General features: G+C 41.4%; 1 protein-coding gene and 1 long non-coding RNA gene across 2 annotated transcripts; both read left to right on the forward strand.

Annotated features, from left to right (window-relative positions):
- The first annotated feature begins 348 nt into the window (after positions 1 to 348).
- Positions 349 to 5,988, forward strand: LOC148379547 (uncharacterized). Its single transcript, XM_088367549.1, has 6 exons — positions 349 to 817; positions 2,722 to 3,158; positions 3,234 to 3,302; positions 3,718 to 3,861; positions 4,485 to 4,642; positions 4,971 to 5,988. Exons 2-6 carry the CDS (start codon positions 2,790 to 2,792, stop codon positions 5,035 to 5,037), a joined length of 807 nt encoding a protein of 268 aa, XP_088223675.1. The 5' UTR covers positions 349 to 817; positions 2,722 to 2,789; the 3' UTR covers positions 5,038 to 5,988.
- Positions 5,989 to 10,015: 4,027 nt separating this feature from the next.
- LOC148379548 (uncharacterized) lies at positions 10,016 to 13,532 on the forward strand. The gene is made up of 3 exons (XR_015855381.1): positions 10,016 to 10,077; positions 11,905 to 12,869; positions 13,075 to 13,532. It is a non-coding gene; the product is annotated as an uncharacterized LOC148379548 (long non-coding RNA).
- Positions 13,533 to 22,164: the final 8,632 nt, after the last annotated feature.

Here is a 22,164-nt window from a genome sequence, read left to right on the forward strand (position 1 = left end):
GTGAGCTGTGCTTTATTTCTTTGCGTCACGGGTTCAAATCCCGCTTATAACTGTTCTATTTTTTCATTTTTTTAGTGTTTGCTATTTCTTGCAGCCAGTCCAAAATGTAAACGAGACATTTCGTTCAACGTTTTTATTGAGAATTTGAACAGTTTTGCAATCAGGCAAGTTCCACGTCGCTTGTGACAAATCTGCAAGATTCAAAGTGTTTATTGTCATGTGTACAAAAGGAAAGCACTTTTCTTCGTACAATGAAATTCATTCGCGAAACACAAAACTGCGCAACTCGCTTTACCCTAACAGTCGTAACTCGAGACGGGGTGCAAGATAACATGGGAGCAAGTTGACATGTAACACCGGCTGGGAGAAAATAAAAAAGCGAGTGCGTGCGTTGATAAGCTTATAAACGTTGGCGGTTTGTGTGTGCGCGGCCGTTAAACATGCTGCGGTGAGGGGGTTGTAGTCACTGTCTATTGCGCATGTGCGGTTCACTGTGATTGCCTCCCGACAGGCCTACCTGTGTGTCAATCAAGCGATGGGCTGGATTCTAGCATACACCATTTCCTTTTTTTTAAACGTCATGCGATCGATCAGTAGTAGCTTGGCGATCGACTGGTCGATCGCGATCGACGTATTGAGCACCCCTGTTCTACATGATCCGAAGTACTCTTGTGAACAAAGATGCAATAATTACAACTTTAGCACTTGCAAATCCAAAATTATCAATCCTAACACCAGAGGAATAGGAGGGAATAAAGCAGGCCTGTGACATTTTGAAGCCCTTCGAAGAAGTCACTCGGGAATTATGTGGCCAGAGGTATGTCTCATGCCGTTATGTTTTGTAGGTCCTTGTTGTTTTGTCTTTTTTGTCGTATTGTCACTTCCTGTTTTATTTTGATAAGTAACTCTCCTCTTGTTTCACTTCGTGGGTCCTTCCTCTGTGCGTCAGTCTGCTTGTCTTCCTTAATCCTAATTGTCTGCACCTGTGCCCTTAGCCTTCTGTGTGAATGTAGTCAGAGTCTTCCCCTTGTCTTGTGCCAGTGCGTCTTGTCTCGTCCAGAGCACCAGCGATCAAGTCAGTTAAAGAGTATTTTTTGAGAACCTAGTTAATGAAGAAGCCTTTGTCATCAAGCCTAAGCTCTGTGTATTTCAGTTTTTGTTTTTTTTCACCTCGTTTTCCCTCTTTTGTTTTTTTGCTGACTCCAGCCTGTTAGAATAAATTCATTTTTTGTTGTCACTCTGCATCCGAGTCCTCTCCTTGATCCAAGTCTGACAGCTATTTTGTGAAAACAATTTCTGTCATCATGTAGACCAGTGTTTCCCAACCAGTGTGCCGCGGCACACCGGTGTCACGTGAGAGATTGAAGGAATGAGGTCGAAATACAAAAAGTCCTGCCTCGCTACAAAAACAGATATGCTCAAACCTCATTGAATAAAGTACATAAGCAGACAAGTATATTCACATATTAAATAAATAAAAGAAACATTTGAAGCATATAATTATACCTACACACCAAATCAATAAAGAAGACATAACTAGACATTTTTGATAAGTGGTGATGAGAAAGGTTTTTATAACTTTATGATCTGATATATATATTTCTGAGGACTTTGAAATAACAAATGACTTTGGATATATTGCCTAAATACCTTAATGACCGTTAGGGAACTGTGGAATGCATGCCTGATGTTTTTTCTCTGAATCATGGACACGGCCAGAGTCGTCTTGACCGTTCAGTACTTGATTGTATCTTATGTTTTGACTAATGCTAGACGCCAGTTTTTGATTACTACTGAACGCTCTGCACAGAGGGAAATAGTTTGCCTAACAAAGCAAAGATACGGTTGAATGCGGTACGACAGTGTATGTCCAAGATTGGAGAAGAATGTTCACAGGAAGGTCACGTGGAGATAAAACCAGTGGGTGCCAGAAGGAGCCACCCGAGAACTCGGCCAAAGATGATCGCCAAGGCCGAGAGACGGGATGGAAGACAACAGCCCCCCACCAACACACCGAATCGCCCATAACCAGCACCACTCCCATGGAAGCAGACTCTCCTTCGAACTTGCCCCACCCCGAAGACTCATCGCCCATCAATCCCAGCCCACAATGTGCTACTGAATATAAAACTGATCTAACAACCTTGGACTTTGCCTTTTCTGAATGGAGACTTTCCGCTCTTGAAGGGCCCAGCGCTGTATTGCACTTTCCTGAAAACAGAGCTTTTTGAACAAGAATTGTGATTGAACTCAACCAAGCCGTCTAAGTCTAATTTCTGCTTCAGTGTCTTTGCATTTTCCTAAATCTGAAGAAATCAAACGAGCACGCAGTGAGTAAATTGGATAACAGGTGATTGGCAAAGGCTTTTGCCGTGAGGCGCAGATAACGCGCTCCCTAAATTGTGGACAGAATCCAACAAGATGTTCCGTGGGAAACTGTCCAACATTAAATACCGAGCGAATTGTAAACAGGATTACCAAACCACAGGTCAGTTTCTGCAAGGCTAATCGTGCATGCGTGGCAAATCGGAGAATTTTGAGATTTCATGGTGTGGCATCGGCACATACTCAATTTATGTGTGTGTTGCTGTTAGTGTTGGCTCGTGAGTGAACGATTCGTTCAAAAAAGGTTGGGAAACACTGATGTAGACTAATCAAACCATATATAAGTGCTATAATAATTATATCTCTGCTGATCAGTTATTATTTTTATTTTCAAAGTGGAAAACCTCTGGACGCTCCATCAACTGCCGGCGGCGCTCACGACCAAAGTGGTGGCCTTAAAAACCATGACGAAATATACAAGATGGGTCCTAAAAGAGGATGGCACGGTGGAGGCTGGGGCCTCCCACTATGACACAGTGGTGGCCTTCTGTGATGGCCACCATCTGTGCAATTTTTTTCTGTTTGAGAATTTAGTCTCCGACGTCTCTGTCGGAAGTACTTTTCGCTTTATTAATTTTGGCCGGGGAAGAGAAGAAGGGGTCCTCCTCTCCCGGCACAACACCACCATTTACGTGGCTGGGGGGATGGAGGTGATGCCAAATTTGGAGGTGAAGGGGACAGCTCTGCTGTACCCTCCAAGCATTGACAAAGCCTTGAAGGACATCCGCCATGAGGAGGGTGTCCTGTTTACGACAGACTGCATTGTCTCTGCTGTAAAATCAATCTCTCTCTTTTCGCTACCTCTCTTTCATGAAGTATTGATGTTTATTAATCTCTTTCTTTTTTAGATCCGCCCCATCAGGATGGTGCTGACACGTGGGTTTCCGGTCCTATTGGGCATCTTTTATTTAAAAAAAGTAAACTGATTGTTCTCCCTCTCACATTGTGTGTGTGTGTGTGTGTGTCTAAATATAGATATATCACACACACTCACATTTCACTTGAGTAAAGTACCTTAGGGCAGTGGTCCGCAACCTCTTTTGCACCACGGACCGGTTACGTGTCAGAAATATAAGGACCCCTGCCTTAGGGCATCAAGGCCTGATCCCTTCCAAGCTTTAGATAGCTCACTCCTCTAATATCACCCGTGCAGAATTTGCATACAATCATGTATATTAGAGGGGGGAGACGTCTAAACATGCAAGACACTGGTTTTGTAGGACAGAAATTTGACACCAGTTTCTTGAGTATTTCTCTAGCTTTGTTCCCTTAGTAATTGTAGTCTAGATCTACATTTCAACAGCTAGTACTAATTTGACATTTTCATTATAGGATCAAAGGGAAATAAAGGTGGTCAGGTGGCGAGAGACCAACCTTTTCCAGGTAACAGTCGGACAGCGGCTGTCCATGACGCACCTGAAGACATCCTGTTCCGGTGGCGTGGAGCTCCACTCCACAGAAAATACTGTGATAAAGGTACCAAAAGCAAGCAGTTTTTTCCCATGTGTATAAACGAAGGTATTCTAAATTGAATCAATACTGTTATTTACTTGGGATGCACTGCTATCAGTGGCTCATCATCATCAAGGCTGAAGTCAGATTCTGCTTTAGGAGTTTTCTCAAAATCTGGATCATCAACTTTATAAGATTTTGTCTCAGATACAGCCCTATCAGGAAGACATACAATTTCACTTGCTTCCTTAACTGTATAAAATCATTGTGGTTGTCATTATGGTCATTAAATTAATCAAACTGTTTTAGGATTTAATTTATCGATCAATCCATCCATCTTATCTATCTATCTATCTATCTATCTATCTATCTATCTATCTATCTATCTATCTATCTATCTATCTATCTATCTATCTATCTATCTGCCTGCCTGTCTGTCTGTCTGTCTGTCTGTCTGACCTACCTACTTACCTACCTACCTACCTACTTACTTACTTACCCAACCCATCCATCCATCCATCCATCCATCCATCCATCCATCCATCCATCCATCCATCCATCCATCCATCCATCCATCCATCCATCCATCATGTTTTCTCGTGGTGTTTTAAACACTTAGTAAATTACCATGAAATTTCTTTACGCAGAAACTGGAAGAAGAGGCCTTTCATGTTGTGGCCTTTAAAATAAAAAGAGAGCAAGTGAAGCTCATAGACGCCACAAATGCCACCAAAAGGGTTCCATTGACTACGTGGAACCAAAGATTCCCCGATGGCCTTAGTTTTCCCCCAGAGGGGTTTTTGTGGTAATTTAGTTTTATTTTTTGTTCTATTGTTTGTATTTCTTGTTACTTGTTCATTGTTCTGTTTAAAATGTTCTATTATTAAAGTTTAAAGTTAAATGGACAAAATAGTCATTGTTTAATATTTTTCAATTAAATTAAATTAATTTAATCTAAATTATGATAATATATTTCACCACTTAGTTATATTTAGTTGTCCGTGTATAAATTGTGTGTTGCGTCATTATATTAAATGTATTAGTTCTAGTAATTAGTTATGTATTAGTATCAATGTCGTGACTGAAAGAACGAGATCCAGAGTACAAGCAGCTGAAATGAGTTTACTCCGCAGGGTGTCCGGGCTCTCCCTTAGAGATAAGGTTAGAAGCTCAGTCATCCGGGAAAGAGGAGCCAGATGAGGTGGCTCGGGCATCTCATCAGGATGCCTCCTGTACACCTCCCTGGGGAGGTGTTCCGGGCATGTCCAACCGATAGGAGACCCCGGGGACGACCCAGGACGGGCTGGAGAGACTATGTCTCTCAGCTGGCCTGGGAACGCCTTGGGATCCCCTGGGATGAGCTGGATGAAGTGGCTGGGGAGAGGGAAGTCTGGGAGTCCCTCCTAAAGCTGCTGCCCCCGTGACCCGATCCCGGATAAGCGGAAGAAGATGGATGGATGGATGGATGGATGGATGGATGGATGGATGGATGGATGGATGGATGGATGGAGGTGTATCAATTCAATAGATGCTTTCATTTTTCCCCCATCTTTTTCCAACAATATTTTTTTTAATTATGATAAATTGTTATTGACAATTCCGACACCAAAATACCATTTATTCGGCCGTATTTAGTTTTTCTTTCATGCGTTGGCTTGATAACCACATAAGCTACAACAAAACCAGAAAAAGTAACTAGGTCTTTACTAAATGTACTAAATGTGCAACATGTTGGGTGAAAAGCAGTACATTCCCTATCTGTTGATTCTGTCGCTCAGCACCTGGTAGATGTTGAAAATTATTACCAGCAAAGTCACCCGCGTATTTAGGTGACCCAGTTTATTAAATTTCTATTGCAAATACGTTCCCTATCTGTTGATTCTGTCGCTCAACACTGACACCTAGTGGATGCATAAACTAATTACCAGCAAAGTTATCCCTGGATTTAGGTGACCCGGTTTATTAAATTATTGCAAATACATTCCCTATCTGTTGATTGTGTCGCTCAGCACTGACACCTCGTGGATGTTGAAAATCATTACCAGCAACGTCATCCGCCGATTTAGGTGACCCAGTTTATTATTTTGTTTATACCAAATACAGTCGCTAAAGTATTGTTTCAATGTGTAGTATATGACAGGGGTCCCCAACCTCCCGACGATTTTTAATCGACGATCAATTCATTCTGGTCAAGACGCTCGTCCCGGTCACGTGGCATGTTTTCCCAGTCGAGTCCGCAAAAATAAGTAAGAATTTATTTGGAAAAAATGGCAATTCCCTCCCAATTACATCCGTCGCCGTGTCCCTTGACACATGACGCTCGTCTCGGTCACGTGACATGTCACCCAAGTCAAGCCGCGAGGCAAGCAAAAATGAGCACGAAACAGAGAAGTTTGGAAAGCTTCTTCGAAAAGGGAAAAAAGCCCAATAAGGAGACCGAAGAAGAGGCTACCACTTCTAAGAAAAGGAACGCTGCATTTAAAACAAAAGTTCTGGAGTCGTACTTAAAATATGGATTTTTCGCCATATATGACTCTGACGCGCCAAGCGCACTCGACATATGTGGCGACAGGCTAGCTAACGAGATGTACCTATAATAATTTTATAGAAAAATGATACTATTTACAGTGGCGCCCGAGAGTTGGGGGGGGGGGCGAAACAGAAAATAATTGAGAAGCACTGCCCTAGTGTGTGGAGTACACACAATTATAGTCACGCAGCAACTTATAGCACAACACTTTTCTCAACACTTAAAATGCAATTGCGTTCAGATAATAGTATTAACCGAAAGACTTGTTAACATAACGCATGACGTGAACAGACATGCCAAAATGTTGAACAATGCAGCAGTGGTGGGCGCATCGATCTTAAATACCGATAGTATCATTTCCAACGTTGGGATTGGTATTGATCAATACTTGCGTGATGAGCTCGATACTTTAGTTTCAGTTTATTTTCTCCAAATTCAGTACACCACCCCCGTTAAATCCTACTGCCCGCGCAACAACGATCCTCCTTCACTGTCTGGTGTGTCTGAGCCCCACACTGCTCTCTCATGCTCTATTTGTTAATTCCCCGCCCCCCTCCGCGCGCTCTCGTTCAGCAGCGCTGATGACTCTGAGTCGTGGTGGCTGCATGATGGCAGAGAGGGAGAGGAGCTCCAAACGGCTTTTTTACATGTGTAAAAAAAACTACAACATGTGATATTTGTAGAAAAGAAATCAAGTACTGTCGCAACACCACAAATTTGTACAAGCACATAAAAAAACTTCTTTATTTAAATAAATAAGAAAATAAACATATATATATTGTTACAATATCCACACAAGACTTTCATGAACCTTTATTGTAGTTTTATACACTTTATTGTTTTCTAAACACTTTTTTGTATCTTTAAACACGTTTGTAAAAAGTCCAACTGGCTTTCAGAAACATTCTTATTTATTTAAATAAATAAATAAGAAAATAACAGTAAATATATTGTTACAATATCCACACAGGATTTTTATTAACCTTTTTTGAAGTGTAAACGTGTCTGGCTCCTCTCTGCTGTTGCGTGCTGGCCAGCTAACATGCCCCCGCAACCCCGCGCGAGGGCATCCGCACAAGACTTTTACTTTTTATACACTCTATTATACTTTTAAATATGTTATTGTATTTTAAACACTTTTTTAAACATTTTAAAGTGTAAAGGTGTCACGGCTCTGCTCTGCTCTTGCCGTGCTCCCCTGCAGCCCAGCGCGAGGGCATCCGCACAAGACATTTATAATTTTATGTTTTACCATTTTATTATATTTTTAAACATTTTAAATTGTAAACGTGTCACGGCTCCGCTCTGCTCTTGCCATGCTGACCGGCTGACGCGCCCTCGCAGCTCAGCGCAAGGGCATCAGCACATCACTCCCTACTATCTATTAGACCTCTTCTCTATGTGTAGACCTAATTTAGACGTCTATCTTAGGTGTATGGAATAACCTGATATAGACGACAAAATTAAATCCATCAAATATGATCATATTTCGAAAATGTAACCTCTCAAACACCTGTAAGTTGTATAAATAATGTACAGTTGTATTGGTTTGTTTTTATGCCAGCTCAGTGGCCTAGTGGTAGAGTGTCCACCCTGAGACTGGAAGGTTGTTGGTCAAACCCTGGCCGGGTCATACCAAAGACTTCTATTTTTGGAAACTGTTGTGAATTTTCGACGCGAATTGAGGAGTAATCGATAAAAAACCCATGTAAGCAGAATGGCGGATACAAAAGTGGAAGCGATGTCGTCTGACGAATCTCCCTCAGATGATTCTTTACCTTCTGAAGAAAATTAAGAAGAGTATGATTTCTTTCTTGGGGTACAAGGCTACCAATTTGAACCAGTCAGAAGTACCCCAGCGACTGAAACATCGCAAAACAAAGGCGCGGAAGGTACAGCCGGAGAAAATCAATGGCTATATACTGATATTGTTTTGGGTGTCCAATTTAATAAATTCTAAGAAAGTTGCAAAGAAAATTTCTTTTAATAATATATTCGGCAACATATTTTTTTATAGGGTAGAAAACAGTTGGAAAATTAATTTTTAGGACTGGGAAAACCCATGAACGATTTTTGCTCCTCTTATTAATTAATTAATTTATTTATTTATTATTCATCGCTCTTGTTTATTCATTGTATGTGCCTTCCTGTTTTTACTTTTTGTGTTGTTTTCTTGTTTTGTAATATGTCTTGTCACCGTGGGATAGAACGCAATTTTGATCTCTTTGTGTGTCTTGGCATGGGAAGAAATTGACAACAAAGCAGACTTTGACTTTACTTTGGTGTGCTAATTGTTATTTTCCCTCGACACACAGTATGTTACTACCGAAAATACACCTATAGTTATAAGCCTAAACTTTTTTATTTTTCAAATAACATAAAGGTAACATTTTCATACCCCAAGAATCTCCCTTTTGGCAATTGCACGGCTCTGTCTTGGCACTTTCGAGGGGCGGTGGGTGAACTTGGGGGGGCTCCGTTGTCTCTATTATGCTTATATGAAGTATTGGAGACAAAACACCAGGAAATTGTATGGATCTTTGCGCGATCAATCGGTAAACAATGGGGTGAGTCCTATCATATACGTCACGGTACCATGCGATCCAGAATGGCACGGTTCATGGCAGGGGCAGGAAAGATTAAGAAATATACACAAATTTACTGCGTTTGGCTCACGAATGCAATTTTATTTCAAATTCTATAATATTATTTGGATACAGGTGAACATAATCGATCATTCTGAGTGGTTTTTAAAACATGTTAAAGGTGCCTTTAAATACACTTTAAGGGTTGGAATTGGGGGGTTAGATCACCAAATGATTCCCGAGCGCGGCACCGCTGCTGCTCACTGCTCCCCTCTCCCCCAGGGGATGGATCAAAATCACATGTGGATGGGTTAAATGCAGAGGACAAATTTCACCACACCCAGATATGTGTGTGACGATGATCATTGGGACTTTGGGACTTTTTTAACAACCATTGAGCCCTACATGTGAAGTGTGGTTATTTCTATAACCTGATATAAAGGTCTATAGGTCAATATAAGGTCTATGTGTCGCCCTAATTTAGACGTCTATATTGGGTTTATGGAATAACCTAAAATAGACAACAATATTAAATCCATCAAATATGAAATATTAAACCCTACACGAGCAGAAGTTGTGTTGCTTTGTTTTAAACAATCTGTGTGAAGTATGGTTATTTCTGTAACCTGATATTAGGGCTATGGAATAACCTAAAATAGACGACAAAATTAAATCCATCAAATATGATGATATTTCGAAATATTAAACTCTGAACCAGCTGTAAGTTGTATAAATAATGTACAAAAGTTTTAAACAACCATTAATGATTTTAACAATACATTTAACCATGTAGTTTGTCTGACCATGTGTGCGATTGAAATAAGTACCGTGATTTTCTGACTATAAGTCGCGGTTTTTTTTCATAGTTTGGGGGGGGGCGACTTATACTCAGGAGCGACTAATATGTGAATTTTTTAACAAATTTTCAAAATTCAAAAGTCCGCGATGTAGTGAAGCTGCGATAAACGAACCGCGATGTAGCAAGGGATTACTGTCATTTGAATTGAAAGTGACGTCAGCAGCGCGGCGGTTGTTTACATAAAGGACAAAGGATTCAATCACGGGATGACGAAGATGACGAAGGGCCCCACGTTTGAAGGATTTAATGATTTGGAGTGACACAAGGTTTGAAAAACTTATTTATGTTATATGTATTTTGATGTATTTTATTTTATTTCGTGTAGCAACTTGTATATGTTTTTATCGTTACAGTTCAGTAGGTGTTGGCTCGTTGAACTCTTGTTTTGTTAAATAAGAGCCGTTTACGCAACACACGTCTTTCCTGGTACTTTGTTAACGCTACAATATAGTTATTTACTAGATCCTTGTGGCGCGCGCGCGGCGTTGTTGACATAAAGGATTAGGAATTTGATCGATGGATTTAATGATTTGGAGTGACAGATGGTTTGATAATATTATTGTAATATGATAGTTATTTGAAATATACTTTATATATCGTTATATGGGTCTGTGGAATAATCAGAAATGCAACTTACAACGAGTCCGATGTCAGCTGCGCGGCGCATATGCGGCGCATACGCGGCATTGTTTCCATAAACGACGATCGATGGATTTAATGAATTGGAGTTCTTCTTCTTATCGTGGCTACAAGCAACGTTCCCTTTAAGCTGCGCGCCTGCGCAATCGCGCACTGCTCGCACATTCTCAGTGCACAAGAAAATATATGCTGCGCATAAAATAATATTCACCATAAACGAATTAATTAATATCTAATATTAGACCGAATCTAATCTATTTAATTAGATCAATAATATGTTTTTCTGTACTATTTTTTCATGTAACGCAGTGAGTGACAGCCTGACAGGTTTTTGGCCAATGATGATACGGTTTAATTACGCTATGCAGCCAATCATAGCATTGATTGTGCTATGTGCCCCGACCATACGCGCTGCGTAGGTTAGCTTGCAAAAGCCATAGCCACAGTGCGGCGGAGTTAAGAAACGCAATTATGGCGAAACGAACGGGCACCGGCGACACATCCGCTCACCAAGGCACCAAAGTGAAAAAGAAATGCGGTTCTTTTAGGATGGAATGGCTGTCTGTGAAAATAGAAGAACAAGCGGTGAAACAGGGTGAGATTTTTTCTTATCCGAGTGAGAAAGGTGTAGTCTGCAAAACATGCAGCGAAGCCAAAGTATCAAGTGAGGTTTCAGCGGGAAAAACGTGGACTGAATGGAAGTTGGACTACCTTAAGCGTCACATTCAACAAAAAAGTCATTTGAAAGCTGTTGGAATTATTCGAAGACTCAAGATGGGAAAAGGGATCGGTGCATTCCTACGGGAGAGTGCAAAAGACCGAGAGCAAAGAAATGAACTGTCACTCAAAACAAAATCTGACCCTGAGCAAATTAAAATTCTCATTGACAATATTTTACTTGCCATTAAAATGAATGTATCAATGCTGTCAGTTCAACAAATCCACAATCACATGGCAAAGTACGTGAGTATACCAGACGCTTGGCGGAGCAAAAACTATGCCTTTGAATTTGTGAACTCAATCAATGAAATGCACCCTGGCATACCCTGATAGTAGATGAGAGCACAGACATAACAGTACACAAAATATTAGTCGTATATATCAAATACAGGGATGATGTTAACTATAAAACTGTGTTTGGTGGCATCATCCAGCTGACAGCATGCACTGCTCAGGATATTGTGCAGGCAATAACTCAGTTTTACTCCAAACATAGACTGGACTTGCAGAGAATGGTGATGATTACCTCTGATGGTGCCTCAGTTATGCTAGGAAAACACAACGGAGTTGCGACTTTGTTAAAGCGCCAAATACCACACCTAACTGAACAACATTGTGTGGCCCATAGAGAGGACTTGGGCAATGATGATGCATGTAAAAATTTACCTATCATGCGAGATGTGGAAACTTTACTTAGAACTGTGTATTCCACTTTCTCTCGGTCCACTGTGAAGAGGGGCAAAATGGAGGACCTAGCAAAGATCCTTGATGAAGACACACTGTCACTCAGGCCCCTGAACGAAGTGCGATGGCTGTCGCGGCACCAAGCTGTCAATGTTGTTCTGAGGAACTACACTGTGCTTAAAGAATTCTGCAAAAGAGAATTCACAGATAACGGAGATCCAGTGGCAAAGTACTGCTATAAAAAGCTCAGTGATTCAAAGTTCCAAGTTACTGTCACTGCTTTGGGAGATGTTTTGGGTGAGTGAGCACAACTCTGCCTCACTTTACAAAGACGCAACCTGACTGTCGTGGAAGGACACTGCTTTGCTAGAGCAAAGATTGAGAAGTTGCGTTCCCAATACTTGAAGGAGAAGGATGTACAGTGGAGTGACCGTGTCAAAGAGGCAATGGGGACCTTATCGGCTGATGGCAGTAATACTGATGAGATTACTCTTTTCATTAGTAAGCTCTGTGATCACATGGATGCCTGTTTTCCAGAGGATGAATTAAAGGAGTGGTCTGCATTTGACATTGAAGCATTGACCTCAGACATCAGTTTTGACTATGGATCAGCAGACATTCCACACTGGCAAAGAAGTATGAGGCCATTCTCCACCACCCACAGTCTGAGGCCATTAACATTCAATATGCTGAATTCAAGTACATAATGAAGCAAAAACTTAAACAGGGGTCAATCAGCACATTCTCAGATATGGTGGCTGCAGCACTTAGATGCGAGGAGCTAAAGGAGATCTCACAGCTTGTGGATATTTGTGCTACATTTCAAGCTTCCAGTGCAGATTGTGAAAGAGGATTTAGTTTAATGAATCATATCAAGACAGCATCCAGAAATCGTCTTGAAGTGGAACATTTGGACCAACTGATGCGCATAAATTCAAAGCAAGAAGCAGATGAAGCCATCAACCTGGACAAAGTGTACAGCCATTGGAGAAGTGAGAAGGACGTGAAAAATAAGGTAAAAATTAAAGTCATATTTGTGCATATTCTAAAGACTTATTTAGATTTTTTTTAAAAAATTTAAAACTGTAATTAGATATTTTACAGACAGAGTTCCAGGAATTTACACTGTATTACAAGCACATGTCGTTGAGCAAAATGTGAATGTTTTAATGTGAACAAAATGTTATGTCTGAAAGGTGTATATGCTTCATTTCTTCCAGAACAGGACCCTCTACCAGGCCACAACTGGACCACACCCAGGCACAAGCAGGACTCTTCCCAAGGCCAAAGCAGGACTCTCACATAACACACATAACATATACCATACATACATAAGATTTTTGTCCCCATTTTCTATTCAAACTATGTTGTTCAGGTTATGCTGTAGTAGCATCTCGTTTATTAAGAAGTATCTCCATGTTTTGTTTGTCTCATATGCGTAAGAGGACATGCATTTCTTCTGCTGATGGAGTTAATTGTCCAAGGCAGGCAAACCACCAAAAACAGTCAGATCAGTCAAGGATTGTCCTGAAAAGAGCCCAACTCATTACACTGATATGACATGATATATTGGATTGGGCTCATCACTGGTATAAGTATATTAATAATAGTAGGTTAAATAAAAGAAACAATATCAATATAATGCTATACAGCTCACTCTCACATAACACACATAACATATAACATACATGCATAAGATTTTTGTCTTTGTCATTTGAATTATTGTAATTATTATTAAAAGTAAACTAATGAAAATTGTTCCTGTGATTTGTCTCTTTTGATAAGCCATGTAACTTGCTATGATCCAAGGTTTTGAACAGGTGTGATGTTTGTGGTCACAGAGTGCACATCTGATGTAGCTCACTGTGGTCCTCAGTGTGCTCAGGGACCTTTTGTGTGTGCCCAGACACATGAAAATTTAGAGGGAACATTGGCTACAAGGCAGTTAGTTACAAGGCTTGGCTAGATGTGGTTCAGCCACAGCTGAATACATTTCCGTCCCTTCTCAATAAACGCTGCTAAGTCCGGTGCTGTGCAGGGCGGCTAAGATTGTTCGTTTTGCAGAGGAGAACCCTTCGATGTTCACAGATAGAATTGTCAATGCTGGTCGTGAGGAGGTTCCCCGTTTCCAAGATCGAGCTTTGTGTCTATCTCCAGGCATGATGTTGTTTTCTGTTCTGTAGCTTTGTGGCTTGTAGCTTGCAGCTTTCGGCGTAGCTTGTAGCGTAGCTTAGTAGCGTAGCTTATAGCTGTGTTGTAGCTTGTAACTTTGCTTAGCTTCATGAATTGGATTGACACCGATGGTTTGATAAACGCGTTATTTATGTAATAGTTATTTGAATAACTCTGAATGTTACGTCAGGGGCCCGTTCTCAGCTCCTCGTTTGTGTATGTGTCACGTTAGCATACCGTATCCTTTAGCCTGTTGTTGCTGGTTCATGTCTGTTCTTGGTGTTGGATTTTAACAAATACATTTGCCCCGAAAGTGCGACTTATACTCCGGTGTGACTTATATATGTTTTTTTTTTCACTTTATTGTGCATTTTATGGCTGGTGCGACTTATACTCCGGAGCGACTTATAGTCTGAAAAATACGGTGCATTAAATAGTGTTTGGCCAAAAAATAACTCCACAAGTGGATCATAGTAAAGTATAATATCAACTCGCACGAAGGGTGGTTGAAGAAACTCAAGTTTCGGGTTATAAGCAATCGCTTTTGTTTACGGTTCCAGTGCGTCTGGTAATAAAATCCAGGAAGAATCGCTGAGAGGATCCTTTTCTTCCAGTTGCATCGAATTGGAAACAGTCGACACTGCTACAGAAAAAAACATAACTTACTTTGTTGCGTTTTTCAAGCTGTAGCAGGATTCTTTGTTTCCATTAACTGAAAAAAACAATACCTTTTTAAAAGTTACAAGCAGGGCTACCAAATGCAGCTTGAACCAGGGTTTATGGAAGGGAAGGGAGGTGGGCGAACAAAGACACAGGCGGGACAGAGGCTCACGGACAGCAGGCAGGGAACAGAAGTCCACTCGGACACGGAACAGATACGGGGGAACTGATTCTGACGGTGAGCCTCCACACAAGACCTGGGGGGATGGACGAGCAGGACAGGAACAACAACTGTCTCCTCTTCTCTTTACATCAGCAATTTTCATTCGTGTATGTCCCAGTTTAAGTGCGAGGCTTGGTGTTAGGTATGAGTGTTTTTCTTCATCAAAACCTGAAACTTTCTTTACTGCTTGCACAACTCTCTGAAAGTTAGCAGGTAGAACAGCCTCCTACAGTTTATGTACTGAGAATTCCGTGCGCAGGCATAACAACTAACGCCCTACTTCCCGGAGCTTCTGTCGCACATTTTCATATTTTGTTGGGTCTTCTCCATGTTTGTTGTAGAATGACTGTGCAAACTGAATAATGGGGAGGTTGTATCGTTCAACTGAGGCAACCTCAATTTGTTTTATGACACTTAGGAGCTTCCGCACTCCCCTTGAGATCTGCTGAAAGACTGCAGACTCCTGAGTTACAGCCAAGCCCAGTACTTTGGTTCTCCCAGGTTCTTTATCTGAATCTTGGTTTTCTGGCTGATAGGGGCATCTGTTTGCATGTCTCCAAAGCTCCTTACGAATGTACATTCCTTGACAGTACATACAGTAAAGAAACCTTCCTGGTGGAACTTTAGCCTTTGTTTTTCTCTTTACTTTCAGTGGTCTGGACCAACCCTGTAAAACTGAAGTATTATGTTTGAAATTTCCCTTACTCCTCATTTTTCCAATAATATCTTGCGCATTTGTGAGTTCTCAGGGAGGCAAAATGCATGTACAGTTTCAGCATTTGTCTTGTGTGTTTTCAAGTGGTGGGAAATTTTGCTTTGTGGTTTACCACACACAAAACAGTATTTTTTTTTACACATAGTCAGATTTGTTAAATCTTGCTCCTCTGGCTTGTCCATTGATGAACCTTTTGCTGAATTAGATGTTTCAGCAGTATCAGGAACAATGTGATTTTCAAGAGGTGGCCATTCTTTTGATGTGCTGGGCGCAGCTGGGATGCTTGTGTCTGACCCATAAGATGTTCCAACATCAGGTATTAATGGTTTGACTTGAAAGTGTGGCGCTTTCGACTGACTCGGCATGGAGTTTATGCTGGCATCCGAATCATCATCTTCTGACTCTGAATCGGGCATGTACCGTAATTTCCGGACTATAAGTCGCGTTTTTTTTCCATAGTTTGGGTGGGGGGGGCGACTTATACTCAGGAGCGACTTACATATGTTTTTTTTTCACAAATTTTTACTTGATCATTAAGACATCACTTAAAAGTATAGTTGACCACTTCCCATGTTATTTTTAGTATAGTTGATCACTTAACATGCTTTTATATCTTTATCTTGAACATATTCAAAACATAAAAAATAGAGAAAACATCAAATAAAGCAATTAACACTTTAAAGCACCATATCCAAGTCCACTGTCTGTTTGCTCCTCTTATATTTATTATTATTATTTATTATTATTATTTGTTTATTTATCATTTATTCAACACTCTTATTTATTCATTGTTTATGCCTTCTTGGTTTTTTTGTGTGTTGCTTGTATGCATATGTGTACGATCTCACCGAGGGATCGTGGGAACGTAATTTCAATCTCTTTGTGTCTTGGTATATGAAAAAAAAAATCGACAATAAAGCAGACTTTGTCTTTGATAAAACAACCAAATAAATAAAAAAACAAAAAACTACTTCTGAAAAAATTATATTTTCAGACGAAACTGGATGAGGGCGCTTTAAATTTCACCGTTGGCCGTGACTCATCAACTGGGTGGCCTTAAGAAAAATGGCACCAAAAAGAAAGTCATATTTTGCAAGTTACAAACTTCAAGTTGTAAAATATGCAGCTGAAAACAGTAATCGAGCAGCAGAAAGAAAGTTTGGAGAACCGTGATGTACCAATGGATTACTATTTCAAGTGACGTCAGTGGCACCGCGCGGCGCGACGCACGTAAGGACTTCCGGCATCATTAGCGGTGATCATTTCTAAGTGACACGGAGGACAAAGAGTTTAAAGGAATTAAGGATTTGGAGTGACATAGAAGGTTTGAAAAACTATTATGGCTTTTACGCTCGGCCGAGTGGCTGTCCACGAACGGTGCATGGGGCTCGGACATGGCCATTACGCACGCCCGGTCCTCTGCCATGGAGCTCTCGTGTCTGGAAGTCCACGCCACCACACGCTTGGAAGTTTGTTTTGTGGAATAAAGACCCGTTTACCAAACGTACTATCCTTGTACTTTGTTAACGCTACAATACAGTTATATACTAGATCTGTGGAATAAAGACGAGGCTGACGTCAGGGCGCACGCGCGGCAATGTTGACAAAGGACGAGGAATTTGATCGATGGATTTAATGGATTTAAAGTGCATGGATGGTTTGATAATATTATTGCTTATATTATAGTTATTTGAAATATAGTTTATCTATCGTTATACGAGCCTGTGGAATATTTTGAAGTGCAAGCGCCCTCAGCCGCGCGCAGCCATTGTTGACAAAGAACGATCGATGGATTTAATGAATTGGAGTGACACCGATGGTTTTATAAACATGTTATTTATGTAATGGTTGTCCTAAATCACTCTATATGTTACGTCAGGCCCGTTCTCAGCTCCTCATTTGTGTTTGTCACGTTAGCATACCTATCGTTTAGCCTGTTGCTATTGTATCGGATGATCGATGGATTTAATGAATTGGAGTGACACCGATGGTTTTATAAATTATTCATTAATAGTTGTCCTTAATCACTCTATATGTTACATCAGGCCCGTTCTCAGCTCTTTGTTTGTGTTTGTCACGTTAGCATACCTATCGTTTAGCCTGTTGTTGCTATCGTTTAGCCTGTTGTTGCTCGTTCATGACTGGTTTTGGTGTGGGATTTTGTCGAATAAATTGCCCCCCAAAATGCGATTTATACTCCGGAGCGACTTATATAGTTTTTTTCCACTTTTTGGGGCATTTTCTGGCTGGTGCGAATTATACTCCGGAGCGACTTAGAGTCCGGAAAATACGGTAGTCCTTGTCAGGCTCATCATCATCTGAACTTTGGTCTGGTGCCCCGGCCTTCGCCCATGGGGCCCTGCCGGGCACAGCCCGAAAAGGAAACATGGGTCCCCCTTCCCATGGGCTCACCATCTGTGGGAGGGGCTAAAGGGGTCGGGTGCAAAGAGAGCTAGGCGGCGGCCAAAGAAGGAGACCTTGGCGGTCCAATCCCCGGCTGCAGAAGCTGGCTCTTGGGACATCCTTTCTTTGGCTGGAAAGGAGCCCAAGCTGGTGTGCGAGGCAGAAAAGTTCTGACTAGACATAGTCGATTTTCTTGTAAATCAAGCATAAAAGTAGCTGAAAAGTCAGTAACTTTGGCAGTACAGCAATTAAACCAAACAAAACCCTACAGGTTCCATTTGTAAGCTATCAAGAGTGTGTGTGGGGGGGGGGGAAACCAAAAATTTGACTAACCGATTCTAAGCTTAATCATTCTGTCATTCAGTCTTGCATCCTGTTTGCTATTTATTTCCTTGGACATCATGTCAAAGGTCTCTAGATCAGTCATGGGCACCGCGTCACATTCTGAACGAGAGTTGAGGCTCCTCAGCCCTGGGATTGCCAAAGGGGGCTCCACAATGACCTTCCGAAACTCTGAGAATAAAGAGAAATAGAAATAAAATACTCACTTAAATTACTGCAGCTGTGACCTCATTTTAAATGACTAATGCCTACAAAAAAAACCTCTTACTTTTCCCTGTCATGGGCGTTTCACACTCACTTCCTAGCTGTCGAAGAATGAAGCAAATGTTAGCTGCAAGATTCAAATGTACCATTCTCCAATGATAAACTTTGCCCTCTGTTAGGGTTGGGTTTATGTTGGAATGTAACCTGTAATAATTAACCAAACGTGTCCTGTCTTAACAAAGTAGTAAAACAAAGTGCTAAGATCCCTTGAACTGACTGACCAGCTGCAGAGGAAGCAATCAAAGTTGTTCTGTTTACACCCCGTAAAGCACCCCCTGCTGTGATTCCCCGAGAGGCCAGGGGTTCACCCCCACCTTGGCCACTCTCACCCCCACCCTACTTCTCTCAATAAATATGCACTTGCAGAGGTCTAAGTCAGACTTCGTTCGATCATCGCTGTACGCACAGTGACGAATGACTTCTCCACTTGCAAGTGCTTAAAGGGCATACTGTCTCCCGTGTGGTTCTTGCAAAATAAGTTAGAGTGAGCACCACTCTTAACATTTTGGTGCCGTGACCCAGATCCCAAAAATACCCGTTGCTGACCGACAGAGGACGACGTGCTGCTTTCCGTCGACGGGCCAGCGTCCATTAGCCGGACCTGGTGAAGAAAGACCTGGGAAGGAAATTCTTCGCTGGGCCAGCATCTTAGGTCTGCCTTCGTCTGACAGAGTCGGATTGACGGCATCCGGCAGTGCAACGAACCAGGGGACACGCCCAACACCTGCCACTGACCATCGACGGTGCTGTGGTGGAGAGAGTGAGCAGCACCAGATTCCTGGGGGTGCACATCAGTGAGGACCTCTCCTGGTCCACCAACACCGCATCACTGGCGAAGAAAGCTCAGCGCCGCCTGTACTTCCTGCGGAAACTCAGGCAAGCAAGTGCTCCTCCGGCCGTCATGACTACATTCTACCGTGGCACCATTGAGAGCGTCCTCTCCAGTTGTATCGCTGTTTGGGGTGGTAGCTGCACTGAATACAACATGAAGGCCCTGCAGCGCATAGTGAACATGGCTGGTAAGATTACTGGTTCTTCACTCCCCTCCCTGAAGGACATTTACACCTCCCATCTCACCCGCAAGGCGACCACGATTGTGAGTGATGTGTGTCACCCCGCTCACTCTTTGTTTGGTCTTCTGCCGTCTGGGAAGAGGTACAGGAGCCTGCGCTCCCGCACCACCAGACTTACCAACAGCTTCATACTCCAGGCTGTTAGGATCCTGAACTCTCTCCCCCCTTCTGCGTAGCGTCCTGTACTTTTGCGCTATAATCTGACTGTCTGCTGTATGCACACTTGCTCCATTTTTGCTCCTCTTATTTGTTATGTTATTTGTTTATTTATTATTTATTCATCACTCTTATTTATTCATTGTTTGTGCCTTCTTGTTTTTATTTTATGTGTTTTTTACTTGTATGTATATTGTGTACTATGTCTTGTCAGCGTGGGATAGTAGGAACGTAATTTCGATCTCTTTGTGTGTCTTGGCATGTGAAGAAATTGACAATAAAGCAGACTTTGACTTTGACAAGTAAGTTAAAGCCCTAAAGTTGTGTGATTGTGCTGTTCTGAAACGCGTAAGAGTGAAAAGTGCATGAAATATAGCTTGGGTTCAAGTCCTAGTGGAAGGAACAGGCTAAGAAAAGCAGAGCTTCTTTTTTGTTCATCGAAGAAGTGTGTAGATTCTTCTTTGTCTGTTTTTCCAAGCTATGGGATCTGGCTTGGGTTAGAGTCCCAGCGGAAGGAACGTGCTAAGAAACAGAGCTTCTTTTTTGTTAATCAAAGAAGAGCGTAGATTTTTCTTTGTCCGTTTTTCCGAGTCAAAGAACAGCTTGGGTCCAAGACCCAGTGGAAGGAACGGGTTAGAAAAAACAGAGCTTCTTTTTTTTAATTGAAGAATGGCGTAGATTCTTTTTTGTCCATTTTTCCAAGCTGTTTGGGAGGGTTTTACACCCATCCTGGGTAGGCCTGAAAGTAAAAAAGCGATAGAGTTTGTGTGGTTGAGTGTGATGGGTAGAATAAACTGACTAAAAGGCAATTTTGTTGAAAGGTCAATTTAAACCTGCATTGAGGATCCTCAAAATGAAAAAAAAAGAAATGTTGAAAAAAAAATGTCATAAATGCATAATGCCCTCCTGCGAGGTTGGCGTGAAGGCTGGGAACACAACCATGTCAAGTTGGTTCCGAGGAGCAAGTTAACATGGGCGGGTATACACTAGGCATCAGGTTAACTCGTACCCTAGCTGGGTAATTTAGTTTGGGCTATATTCAACATAATTTTGCCTAGTTGCAGTGGGTGTCCGATAGTATAGCGGTTAAGCCGATCCCGAGTGAGTCATTACTTTGCGTCACGGGTTCAAATCCCGCTTATGACTGTTCCATTTTTATTTTTTTGTGTTTGTTAATTCTTGCAGCCAATCGGAAATGTAAACGAGACGTTTAGTTCAACGTTTTTATTGAGAATTTGAACAGTTTTGTAGTGAAGCCTGGGAACGAGACCATGTCAAGTTGGTTCCGAGGAACAAGTTTACATCCCTGTCAGCCATAGACGGCTATTAGACGTCTGGTCAATGTATAGACCTAATTTAGACATCTAAAATTGGTCTCGGTATAGACCTAAAAATAGACGTCTAAATTAGAAACATCAAATATGATCTTGTTTCAAAATTTCAAAGTCTCAACAGGCTGTAAATTCTCCGGGCTTGGAGTCTGAAAAAGAGGGAAAGGGAAAAAGAAGATGTCTGATTTGACAAATCACCCATTAACCGCTGATAATAACATGACACAACACAATTTTAACTTTTGAAGTGATTTGCCTTGCAGTTCCAAGCCCTCTGTGACACAAAAGTACTTCACTTCTAAAAGTGCCATTCACACTCTAAAAGTGTCATTCTTGACAAGGAATGTTCTATTAATGGCGCTGATTGCCTTAAACTTCTTCCCCTGCAGTAATTGCAGATTGCTGAGATGCCTTGTGAGAGTTGTTCTATGGTTGTATGTCAAAAAAAAAAAGAGAGAGAGAGAGAGACTACAAGAGTACCAGAGACATCAGGTTCGCATACAGAAATGACGTAGACACAACCGGCATGGAGGGAAACAGGAGGAAACGCTCTACCACGAATTTACACATCAGAGTTAAAATTGCACTCGAGTCTCGAGCCAAACACTCAAACAAGATCGTAAACCGAGGTAGCTGGACCAGATCTGCCATTCACTGACCGGTATTAGCAGGTAGAAAAAGAAGAGACTGGACGATGAATTTGGCTTTCTCCACAGATCACATCTGAATGACGGCCGCAATTGTTATCCAAACTTCTAGTTTCATGCGGTATTCAGCTTATATTCAAACTTCCAGTTTGTTTGTTATTGCTGTATTCAAATCATTACTGTATTCAAATCATATTTTAACTTCCACTTTATTTGTTATTTCTGTATTCAAATCATATGATATTCTGGACAAATTTCTGTTTTCTTTGTTTTCTCTCTTTTCATTATTATTGTAGTATTATAATTAGTACTGTACAGGAGTAA

The sequence above is a fragment of the Syngnathus floridae genome, chromosome 22, assembly GCF_059516105.1.
Source record: "Syngnathus floridae isolate MCC-2025c chromosome 22, RoL_Sflo_1.0, whole genome shotgun sequence".
NCBI lineage: Eukaryota > Metazoa > Chordata > Actinopteri > Syngnathiformes > Syngnathidae > Syngnathus > Syngnathus floridae.

Bases quoted from the DNA above. Each gene is read 5' to 3' on its own strand.
- LOC148379547 (XM_088367549.1), top strand. From the start codon at position 2,790: ATGACGAAATATACAAGATGGGTCCTAAAAGAGGATGGCACGGTGGAG. The intron at 3,159-3,233 runs GTAAAATCAATC...TTTCTTTTTTAG, and splicing joins CAGACTGCATTGTCTCTGCT to ATCCGCCCCATCAGGATGGT. The intron at 4,643-4,970 runs GTAATTTAGTTT...TTTACTCCGCAG, and splicing joins CCCCCAGAGGGGTTTTTGTG to GGTGTCCGGGCTCTCCCTTA.